The sequence below is a fragment of the Setaria italica genome, chromosome II, assembly GCF_000263155.2.
Source record: "Setaria italica strain Yugu1 chromosome II, Setaria_italica_v2.0, whole genome shotgun sequence".
NCBI classification, from domain to species: domain Eukaryota; kingdom Viridiplantae; phylum Streptophyta; class Magnoliopsida; order Poales; family Poaceae; genus Setaria; species Setaria italica.
In genome coordinates, this window is record NC_028451.1 from 6,378,140 (window position 1) to 6,390,289 (window position 12,150).

The 12,150-nt window shown below is 43.7% G+C and overlaps 2 protein-coding genes across 3 annotated transcripts; both read right to left on the minus strand.

The window, feature by feature from the left end:
• Positions 1–1,579: 1,579 nt before the first annotated feature.
• LOC101781659 (DEAD-box ATP-dependent RNA helicase 52B) lies at positions 1,580–7,570 on the minus strand. Of its 2 annotated transcripts, XM_004955712.4 has the most exons (7): positions 7,431–7,570; positions 5,913–6,762; positions 5,736–5,819; positions 4,779–5,021; positions 3,715–3,882; positions 3,476–3,589; positions 1,880–2,410 (listed from the first exon to the last, which is right to left on the minus strand). In XM_004955712.4, the coding sequence occupies exons 2-7, from the start codon at positions 6,720–6,722 to the stop codon at positions 1,880–1,882; spliced, it is 1,950 nt and encodes a 649-aa protein (XP_004955769.1). In that variant the 5' UTR covers positions 6,723–6,762; positions 7,431–7,570. The 2 variants fall into 2 exon arrangements, with proteins under 2 accessions (XP_022679947.1, XP_004955769.1); XM_022824212.1 differs by lacking the exon at positions 7,431–7,570 and having other exon boundaries at positions 1,580–2,410; positions 5,913–6,722.
• A 554-nt stretch (positions 7,571–8,124) lies between these two features.
• LOC101782065 (DNA-directed RNA polymerases II, IV and V subunit 11) lies at positions 8,125–11,215 on the minus strand. Its single transcript, XM_004955713.2, has 5 exons — positions 11,121–11,215; positions 10,330–10,419; positions 10,171–10,249; positions 9,993–10,088; positions 8,125–8,447 (listed from the first exon to the last, which is right to left on the minus strand). The coding sequence occupies exons 1-5, from the start codon at positions 11,171–11,173 to the stop codon at positions 8,403–8,405; spliced, it is 363 nt and encodes a 120-aa protein (XP_004955770.1). The 5' UTR covers positions 11,174–11,215; the 3' UTR covers positions 8,125–8,402.
• Positions 11,216–12,150: the final 935 nt, after the last annotated feature.

The window sequence follows — 12,150 nt, forward strand, 5'->3', positions numbered from 1 at the left end:
ATTTCTTTTGAAAAGCTGGTATAAAAACTGCATGTTATATCAAACGTAAAAAAAAAAGCCTTTGCCTTAACTGGAGTTTACTGGAGATGGGGTAGAGTGGTAAACACTGTTAGATCTCGCTAGACATGGAGAGGACGGGGTTAGTTTTGGAGGTGTTTGGGAGGAGGAGGTTAAACTTTAGCCCTGTCACATCGGATGTTTGGATACTAATTAGGAGGACTAAACATAAGCTAATTACAAAACTAATTGCAGAACCCTAGGCTAAATCGCGAGATGAATCTATTAAGCCTAATTAATCCATCATTAGTGAATGGTTATTGTAGCACCACATTATCAAATCATGAACTAATTAGGCTTAATAGATTCGTCTCGCGATTTAGCCTAGGGGTTGTGTAATTAGTTTTATAATTAGTCTAGGTTTAATACTCCTAATTAGTGCCCCAACATTCGATGTGATGGGGGCTAAAATTTAGCCCCCTCCTCCCAAACAACCCTCTTGTATATAGAGGCTAAACTTTAGTCCTGTCACATCGGATGTTCGGATACTAATTATGAGGACTAAACATAAGCTAATTATAAAACTAATTGCAGAACTCCTAGGCTAAATCGCGAGACGAATCTATTAAGCTTAATTAATCCATCATTAACGAATAGTTACTGTAGCACCACATTGTCAAATCATGAACTAATTAGCCTTAATAGATTCGTGTCGCGATTTAGTCTAGAGGTTGTGTAATTAGTTGTAATTAGTCTAAGTTTAATACTCCTAATTAGTGTCCAAATATTCGATGTGACTGGGTTAAAATTTAACCCCCTCCAAGACTCCCAAATCTCGATGGAGATGGAGAGCAGTGGATAAAAAAAGTAGGACAAAATTCGAGTGTTTGGGGAATGGGGGATGCAACCTGTGACTTGTCAGTAACTCTGTGCTCTACACAGGCTGAAGCTGGGCTGAGAAGGACTACATAACAAGGACCAAGAAGAAGCCCAATGTCAAGCTGTCGGGGGGCCGAGTGGCCCAAGTGAGTATCTGAACTCTGCATCTTCTGAATCCAATTCCTCCCCGCTTCCCCAATTCTTGTTCTTTATGTCTCTGCTGCTAACAAAACATCACCCTCAGTATTACGCACATATTAACCACGCTCGAACCCGATTAGAATATAAACACACGCGGACCACGTTCTCAATCGACTTGCCATGCATTTTGGATGCTAGATTCCGGCGAACACTATCCAGCGTCCCAGCTCTCGAAGAACCTGACATGCAAGATAGCAAAACCCACGAAGCTTCTCTTGCTGAGATCAAAATCGCATAGGAAAGTAGGGACACCGTTTGTGTTATCTGTTCACGGTCATGCCAAAAAGAGAACTTCCTAGATCCAGATAGTCCAGAAATGAGAGCTACCTTGCATTTCATTTTTAAGAAAACGATAACTGGCCACAAGTTTCCCCAAAATATACCGACGAGTAGACCCGTTAAGCCGTCCGCTAGTTCTCATGCTCACGAAAAAATACACTAAAACTGCGGCGAGAAACGCTCACCGATAAACACACAACTTTTGCGAGAGACTCCATCAAAGAACACAATGACAACAAAACCTGAATTACTTCGTGAATAAGACCGAAATCGTAAACAAAAACTAACATATCGGGATGACCAATTCAGATAATAATAAAAGAACACACAAGCCAATTCCTAGTACAACTGAAAACATAAAAAAGATTAAAACCAGGACCCAAGGCGAAGGGGACATTTCCCAACACCGTACTCATCTAGTCAAGGTACAAATATCATTTCCAAGCATCCATTTAACCCCCGAGGGAGACACAATTCATCACTGCTGATTCATTTTCAACTTCACGCTGAGGACGGAAAGCAATCAGTCCCAAGCGCTCGTACCCTGACCACCACCATAGCCGCCACCCCCGCCGGAATAGCCACCACCACCATATCCCGATGACCCTCCACCATATCCACCACCACCACCACCACCATAACCACCGGCGCCACCACCATACCCACCGGCACCCCTGTCTCGTCGGAAATCGCGGTCGCCAAATCTGGCACCACCACCTGATCTGCGGTTTCTACCGCCACCACCTCCGTAGGATGGACGGGCAGCGTAGCGCTCAAGCCACTGAGGAACCTCCTGGTTGGCCTCTTGCATGAGCACACTCAACTCCTTTGCCAGAGAAAGGTTGCTCTCATTGAAAAATGCTGTCGCCAGGCCAGATTTGCCTGCACGCCCAGTCCTTCCTATCCGATGGACATAGTCATCTATATCATTTGGGAGGTCAAAATTGATCACATGAGCAACATGTGGTATGTCAAGGCCACGAGCAGCGACGTCAGTCGCCACAAGAATGGGAGTTGCTCCACTCTTGAACGATCTAAGAGCATGTTCCCTTTCCTGCATAAAGAACAAACAAGCAGTACCACATATGGTCAACATGACATCAAGGAATCTAGAATATTATGATTTAATAATGGCAACATCACTGTAGTAGTTGCACAATTAAAATAAGGAATACAATGAAACATGTTGTCAAAATTCAGTAGTCCATGCACATGAACATTGAATCCATTTTTCAGATATCCAACTCTTTATGTTCATGCTGGAACAATATTATCCCGGAGCAACAAAGGAACAGTGAGATTTCTTTTTATTGGCAAAATGGAATGTAACAAAAACCCAGAAAAGAATTGCAAATCTTAAGAATCAGACAGACATAGCATGTGCTCAGACTTCAAGTTTCCTACATCTAGCAGATACACAATGATGTCAGAGAAAAAAAAAACATAAGTAACAGATTGCTCCTGATGTACATCACTCACTATCTACTTGTGGCAGTTATGAATCAAATTTGTACAAATCAATTAGGTTTTTTGGTGATCTTGCCCCTACTTTGAAGTGCAATTGTGTTTTTACCCTCGTTTTTCTAACTTTGTGATTTAACCCTCAACTATTCACAAGTCAATGCGATTTTGCCCTTGATCTTTGCGTACTTGCCCCTGTTTTGACCGTTGACTAGGGGCAAAATCGCATTGACTTGTGAATAGTTGAGGGCAAAATTACAAAGTGGAGAAAATGAGGATAAAATCACAATTCCACACCAAAGTAGGGGTAAGAACACAAATGCCCCCAATTACTCATATAATCTTCTAAAGATATCTACTCCATCCGCATGCAATTACAATGTCATTAGGTCTGACCAACAAATATTATCCTACTAAATGTCATATATGTGATATAAAATCACACTTGTAGATAAGCATTATGCAATGCGAATCTAATAACATCAAATTTATGTCACAAAAGTTTAAGTATTAAAAGAGTTGACTCTTATCGTAATAAATGAAATACACCCAGTAATTTTAGATAGAGGGAATACTACGTGATTATAACAAATCCAAAATGCACTATACATTTGTTTTGCCTCCAGCTGAAAAGCATGCAGGCAAGTCAAATCTGTACCTGTTGTGTCCTGTCTCCATGAATGCTAGTTGCAGGGAAGCCATTTCTGTAGAGCCAGTCCTCCAGAGCATCAGCGCCCCTCTTTGTCTCCACGAAGACCAAAGTAAGAGCTTGCTGCATCACAAAAATTAAACAAAAGAGAAAGAAGAAAAGAGTCATCAGTTCAGAAATGTGAACTAGGAAACAACATGATACAGAAAAAGCAATCCTATAGCAACAAATCCTAAAAGACATAATACCTTCCCATGTGTACCATTAGCCTTCTGTGCATGAAGAAGGTCCATGAGGTAGCTACGTTTGTCTGCATCAAGGACAAACTCCACCCTCTGAACAATCAAATCAGTACTTGAACCAACTCTCCCAACAGCAAGAAAGATGTAATCAGCAAGGAAATCAGCAGCCATCCTCTGCATAACAAATATACGAAACCATCAGCACAACAAAAAATGAATATGCCAGAGTACTTAACAGCAAACTTGTGATGGTTTAGTCATGTCATATCAGAAAGAAAATGGTCTGTAACAAGCAAAATCAGCTCTCCTAAAAAATATTTGGCAAGCAAGACAAAGTTTAACCTAGCTGATCTATTGGCCCTAAATATAGTTGATAGGGGGTAGTCCATACTCCACTTTCAGAATTTGTTTCCATGCAGAATGTTGTGGCACACCATAACATTTTCTCCTAATTAACCATCCATGCATAACACCACAAATAAACTACAACTTTGAAAGAGAAAGCAGTACCACTGCACACAGGATAGTACTAAAATTGTAGTAGTAAATAAATACACACGAGGTAACAAAAGTCAGAATGCCATATTCATAGAAGCTTTTGAGCTTCTTCATAACAACCCATTTCAATAAGAATAGGAACAGACACTATATGCTTCCTGCAAAATACCTTAATTCCAGGCGGTCCTTGCATATTTGCATATATACTTTCTGGAAAATACCTAAATTCCAAGTCGATCTTACGTATTCGTGAAGCTCTGCAGTTATGCAATGCAAGCATAGCTTCTGTAACTCTAAAACAAGGTCAGACCCTTGCTGAGAAACAGATAATATGGCTTGCCGTAACATTTTTCGGATTAAATCATGGTTAATAGCAAAAAAGGAACACGTTACTATTTTATATACCAGAGTGATGAAGGAAAACACTTAGATAAACAGCTACACATGCACTCATATAGTGTAGGCCCTGCATAACCACATGTTGCTTCAAGTGTATGAAACCACTAGAATTATAAAGATAGACAACAATGGAGAAACTTGAAGGGTGGAAACAGAACAGGAAAGAAACAAACCTGTATCTCTTTTGGGAATGTAGCACTAAACAACATCGTCTGCCTCTCGCCACGTGGAGGCATGTCCATCTGCTCAACAATTTTACGTATCTGTGGCTCAAAACCCATATCAAGCATCCGATCAGCTTCATCGAGAGCTAAGTACATGATGTTTTGCAGTGAGACTCTAGCCCTCTCCAACAGATCCATTAAGCGTCCAGGAGTTGCCACCAGGATTTCAACACCTCTCTCTAACTCCCTCAGCTACAATGATTAGAAAAATACATGATAAATATACATGATTTCCACTCATATTTGGTATGAACGAAAATGCCAATGACCACAACATCAAGATTGATAAGAAAAATAAGCATGAACCATTAAGTCTCAGCTCATAATAATTGCATTTCGTGTCTCTGTCAAGCCCCCACAAAATTTAAAGTGCAAAAGCTCTCATTTGCATTATTGTGATATGATGTATTGATATAATTAAATAAAGTCATTGACAATTTGACATTTGGCAAAAGACATGTTTGCATAAATTTCCAGACAAATGACATAATTGCTTACATTTCCAGAGACTACATACTCAACCTCCGCGTGGCATAGGGAATAGCAAACTAAAGTCAGAAGAAGACTTCATAACTATTTTTGCTACACTAGCAGTCTAGCACAGCCATGCTGGCTCAAGCAATAGTATGGAGATACAGGGCCTTTTTCATTCCTTGTAAACAACTACAATATTTGGCATATAAGGGCCATATACATTCCATTTTATTGTTACTGAAGACGAATGCAACCATTCAAGTTCATGGCAACAGATATTGTCAAGAATCTAAACTGAAACAACATAAATGCATTGAGAATTTAAACTGCAAGGAAACTACTACCAACCAAACACTATATATATGAGAGATGCAGAAATTAAAATACCAGGGATCACAATATAAACACATCCTGAACAAAGAGAAGAGGTACCTGATTTGTTATTGGTGCACCTCCATACGCAACCACAACTCTGACACCAGTCTGATATGCAAACTTCCTTGCTTCTTCATGGATCTAAGGCATCATTTGTCACAAGGAAACCAACAAAAATTTAAAAGGAGATCTACTAACATAAGTACTGACTAAATAAATTATTGTTTGACATACTTGGACTGAAAGCTCACGAGTGGGAGATAAGATCAGAGCCAGAGGACACGCAGTCCTTGAACTACGGGGCCTCTGCGGTGGCCTTGACTTCAAGATGCCACTGATGATTGGGAAACAGAAGGCTGCAGTCTTTCCAGACCCAGTCTGCGCGCAGGCCATAAGATCCCGCCCAGCAATGGAGATTGGGATGGCATAACGCTGCACCGGTGTTGGTTTCACATACTTGCACCTCCGGATATTCTCATTCAGCGCATCACCCAAATCAATCTCTGCAAATGTGTTGGCCGGTGGAGGTACATCGTGGCCACTGGTCTCAACAGGGATGTCTTCATAGGCATCAAAATTGATGCCAGTGTTATCGCCCTCGAAGACAACTTCTTCTGCCTCAGCCTTGGCAAAAGGATCCGGCTCGCGGTCCCTGCGGTCCCAACCCCCAGGACGGGAGTTCCAGGCACCACCACCGCCCCCACCACCACGGCTACCACCACCACCATAGCCCTGGCGAGGAGCACCCACACTGCCACTGCCATCACCATTAACAATCCCAGCCCAGCGAGGGCCACCAACAGCAGCAGCCTGAGCAGGAGGCTGTGCAGCAGCCGAGGGCAATGGGCCACCTGGTCCTGGCGCTACTGAGCCTGCTTGGGCATCAAAGCCACCACCAGCAGGACGGCCACGGAGGTGAGGCGGGACGTAGGAGCTGCGCGTGGGGCGGGGGTTGCCGTGATTAGCAACGGATCCGTTAGCAGCACCAGTCGCGGGCGCCGATTCCTCGGCGTTCGCAACTGAGTCAGCCCATGAAGATCGCATAATTAGCACAGGTCACTTAATGGAGTAGCCCCGCTGGTCACTGGAACACAATTATGAAGCAAAATTAGCTAAAGGGACCGATAAAGTGAACTGCAGAAAATAAATGAGCATAAAGCAGAATCATCAGCCAATTAAAAAGCACAGGAATCTCTATGATTGGTAAACAAAGGCTTGATGTTAACTGCACTAAGCATGAACAGATTTTTCTCAAAGATTTAGCTACTCTCCCGAGACCTTACCCTAAACCGAGATCAAATCTAGGGATATAACCCCCAAAAGAAGCGGTGAAGAAAATTTCGAAAAATACCTCAACGAGTTGTGCGCTGCAGATCACAAAACACTAATCACCAAAACTACCGCATCGCAAGAGACGACACGCTCGCCAAAATCCAAACACCCCAACCGACCACAAAACCGTCTCCAAACCAAACAAATCCAACCGAAGCACCGAACCTAAAATCACCGGCGAAGCAGCTGCCTCGCCGCCCCTAATTGCAACCCGCGAGGCACCGGACCTGATTTCCCCCACCTACCCCCGCTGCTCCCACCTAAAACCCTACGAATCTGAGACCTCAATCCACGGAAGCACCGCCGCGACGCGGGAGCAGCAACCACACAGATGCAAACAAAACAGCCGGTACGGCCGCGCGGATTGGGGGCCGGAGAAGGCTAGCCAGGGGGGGAAGGGGGAGGGGGAGGCTCACCAACCTGCTCGGGAGCGCGGGTTTCGAATCCGGCGGCGTGGAAACCCTAGAGACGCGGGGGAAGAGGAGAGGAGGGAGGAAGCGGCGGAGATCAAGAAAACAAGTGGAGAGAGAGAGGTTGCGGGGGTTGTTTTGTTGCGGGGAATAGAAGAAAAGCAGGGAGGAAAGATTTTTTTTATTTGTTTATGGGGGGCCTCTTTTTCTCCTGAGCTGGCCCGCATGCAGCGACGGCGTGGCGGGTGGGGACGGTAGGGTTGGCTGGTTGGGGTCGGCTGCGAGGGGGGATGGGGGCGCGGGAGCTGTAGGATGGGGAACGGAGGGTCCGGATCGAGGGGAGCGCGGGCAGCAGGCACGGGGGCCAGATCTGAGACCTGGTGCGTTCCGACGGCAGACAGATCCGGCGAAGCAATGCGACAACCGCCTGTAAGCAACCAAGAGGAGAAAACGCGACCGAGCATGACCTGGAGATACCGTTAGGAATGTTCCGCGGAAATGCTACGAAAGTACGTATACTGTAAAATTCCATTGCCACGCAAGTACGTATGTACTGTAAAATTCCATTGTTCTATCACATTCACTCATGAGTACTACTGCCATTCTTTATCACAGATTCACAGTTAACATGCATTGCAACTTAAAAGATCATGGTGCAGCAACAAGACGATGTTGGCACATGCATGACAGAGAAACACATAACGTGGGCAAATGTCAGATTAACCACGCGGTACTGGACTCTTGGCACAGGTTCGTGATAGACAAAGGCACTCATAGTTCAGAGATCAGTCTGGCAGCAGGTTACACAATATCCTTGAGCAATGGTTTTCAGGCGACTCATGCGCCTTGGGGTTCAGGGATCAGTCCCACATCATGCTCACAAAGTCACAACCCTTGGGTGTTTGTTTCAAGGCAACTCACGCATCGGATAAAGATAAGACTACCCACGGAGTTTTTATGTCAGATATCAGGCACCATGAATTCAGAACCCCTGCTTCGCCCTTTCCTCGTACCTGTTCTTCTCAACCTGAAAACATGGCTCAGAACGTTAGTACCACATACAGGTATCAACATGACATCTTAAAGATAGACACGGATGTTCAGCATTCAAAAGTTATTTGAATTAAACTTCCGAAGACAAGAATCGGAGGACAGTGCTGATGCATAACCTTTTTAGCATGGCACAGCCAACCTAAGCAGCTAGATCCTAGCATTGTCGCCTCATGGTTTTGTACAAAGGCAAACAGTTACAGCCAGGCACAACACAAAACATGCCAGGTAATCAGCAAGAATCCCTACTAGTAGCAGCAGGCAGGTCTTATTAACAGGAATATCACCACTTTGCTAACGTTCTGAAGATTAACTTGACATCAGAAGTTCCAGCTGTCAACTACCCATTCAAATTCTCATAGGCTGTTATTTTAAAGATTCATTAGAAGGCATAAGGCTGTTATTTAGCATTTTGTACCTAGCAGAAGATGCATAAAAAACAGAACAAATAAGACATGCCCCATGGTCTCCTCTTCCTAGTAGTGTTTTTAATGTAATTATGTGGTTCAACACTAATTAGCAAATGCATGTTAGGACATTGGTATCACTTCTGCCATCTACATCCTGAAAAATATAAGACAAATGATTCTTCAAAAATAACATGAACACTTCCCAAATACTTTAAAATGGCAACGATGCATCATATTTATATCAAACCAACCCTTTTCTACTTCCATAACAATTACTCCCAAACAAAGTTTCCTCCCCACACACACTCTGACTTGCTGTGCATCATGACTTAGGGCAAACAAAATTTCACGTATATACAATTGCCAAAGTCCATGCCATGCAGCTGGGAAAATAAGATAATACCAAAATTTGCATAGTGAAACCAGCAAATAATTTTTTTTCTAGCATTCCAATAACTCAATACTTATACATGAGTACAATGGGATGGTAAGGAAATGAGATAATCCTTCCAAAAGACAAAGAATGTCAGAATGAATATGTAAATTTTATCTAATCCAAGCACGTGCCTTAAGTATGTGTCATCACATAGTAAAATTTTGGCACTTTCATGATACTCTCAATGGCATTATTGTTAAGAGGACAACATGGTATAGGAGCATGCAAGGAATGTATAGGCCGAAATGTTTATTCAGTATCTCAAACAAATAAACTCTTCAGAGCAATCTTGTGCTTGTGCAAACTCTTCAAAGTAAGAAAGGCAGTTGCAAAACAAGTTGCTGGCTACTTATAGCATGTAAACTACCAAAACAGGTATCTAAACCCAATGTCATGGTCGCTTCCAAGTTCAGCATTTCAATCTCAACTGGGCATTAATATTTTATATTTATTAAGCTTGCCAGGTCAAACAAAAGCACATCTGAAATCCCATATCAATGTATCAAAGAACTTCCCATCAAGATGTAATAGCAACAGAAGCAGGAGGCACTTTCTTTTATATAGTATAAATCAAGATAAATTGTTCCTTCTCATTTTGTCCCTTACTATTCCATGACACGACAGCAAATTACTGGAAAAATAATTAACAGCTTGAGTGAACATATCAGGAACAGACCTCAAAAGCTTGCTTAAGGTACTCGAGCTCCTTGTCTAGGTCATTGACGGCCTGGGTGTAGGCCTGTGTTGGGGACGACTGACTTGTGGTATGGATCTGTCCACACAATAAAAAATAAGAGAAAGCTGAATGAACCTAAACTGAAGAAAAGAACTGAAAAAAAAAGCATCTGTCATACCCTGACAATAATCTTGTACTGAAGAGGGTGAGGGAGCTTATAGCCAGCAAAGAGCACATTTGGGTCCCTGTGCAGCTGCCTGCAGAATATCACTCCATAAGTGAGTCATAAAACACAACAGAAGAGGACAAGACATGCTAAAAGAATTGCTGTACTTACATGCGAACAATGTTGCCAATGGTGTGGTCCTCACGCTCGATGGTGAAGGATGCAGCATTCACGATCTTTGTATCCCTCTCATACGACACCCTGCACAAATGGTTAACACTCATCAGTACCACAACCACACCATCCAGACAATTGAGCAATGACAAAAGGCAACTATAGTCACAATTGAATCTATCGTTACAAAAGACTGAAAGCAAGAGAACCAACAGACAAACATCAAGCATTCAGAACTTTACGGTTTATGCCAAATGAATCACTTTGCATAGACTGGCGGAAATGGATACGGACATAAGCAAGTGCTGTAGCATTGCCTGAAAGCCCTGAATCATGCGCATTGCTGCTTTCTATCGAAACAGCTAAGGGGATGTTTGGATAGCAGGGGCTAAAGTTTAGCCCTGTCACATCGGATGTTCGGAGGCTAATTAGGAGGACTAAACATGAGCTAATTATAAAACTAATAGCAGAACCCCTAGGCTAAATCGCGAGACGAATTTATTAAGCCTAATAAATCCATCATTAGCGAATGGTTACTGTAGCATCACATTATCAAATCATAGACTAATTAGGCTTAATAGATTCGTCTCGCGATTTAGCCTAGGGGTTGTGTAATTAATGTTGTAATTAACCTATGTTTAATACTCCTAATTAGTGTTCAAACATCCGATGTGACATGGGCTAAAATTTAGCCTATACCTCCCAAACACCCCCTAAAACAAGACATACCAAGGACCCAACAAAGATCAATCCAAAACCAAGTGAGAGGGCTGGCTGGGGAGACTCACTTCTTGGTGCCCTCGGGCACCACAAAGCGCTCATATCGATCCGGGGCATTCATCTCCGGTTAACTCCTGGCACCTCCTGCTTCAATCGCTGCAAGTATGGTTCATCAGACCACAGAGGAAAAGGGTACAATATCAGAAGTCAGACTCTGGTTTCAAAACTTTGTTGAGTACAACACTGTACACCCATGACAGTGAATGAAATAGAACCCATCAGATTCCATATTTTTGACCGCGTTCTGATGATAGAGACGAATTCAATGGCGGGAAAAAAACATAGTTAGGGTTCAGTTAAACCTCCGAAAACGAATTCGTTAGCGTTCTCACGTTGCAAATAGAAATAAGCTCCTATCGGTACTCTAACCACGCGCGCAAACAAAATCCGCAACAAAATTGACTGGATTGCACGCCCGACTCGGATTTTGTTGGGACCGACAAAATTGGGGGGCCGGAGAAGGCTAGCAAGGGGGGAGGGGGAGGGGGAGGGGGAGGCTCACCAACCTGCTCGGGAGCGCGGGTTTCGAATCCGGCGGCGTGGAAACCCTAGAGACGCGGGGGGGAGGAGAGGAGGGAGGAAGCGGCGGAGATCAAGAAAACAGGTGGAGAGAGAGGTTGCGGGGGTTGTTTTGTTGCGGTGAATAGAAGAGAAGAAGGGAACAGGAGAAAAGAAGGGAAGAAAAAAAAAGAGATAATTCCCTATTTGATATCAGGAGATCCTTAGAAAATTTCCATTTCCTATTTGACACCGAGTTCAACTTTCGTTACTTATATGACACTCTGTTGGATTTTCCATCCGTGAACCGTTAAGTGCCATGTGAAAAGACGATTTTGCCCATATGAGCTCCACCACCCTTCTCCCTCTGCTCCACACCGGCCTGCCAGCTGCCTTGCCCCTGCGGGAAGCCTAACCCCGTCGGCCGTCGGGCCCCTTGGGAGACCGAGCGCCGCCGTCCGCCGTGCCCCTGCGGGAGGCCACCGAGCACGGTACGCGGGACGGTGCGTTTTAGGGATGACTCGGTGGCGCGGATCGAGG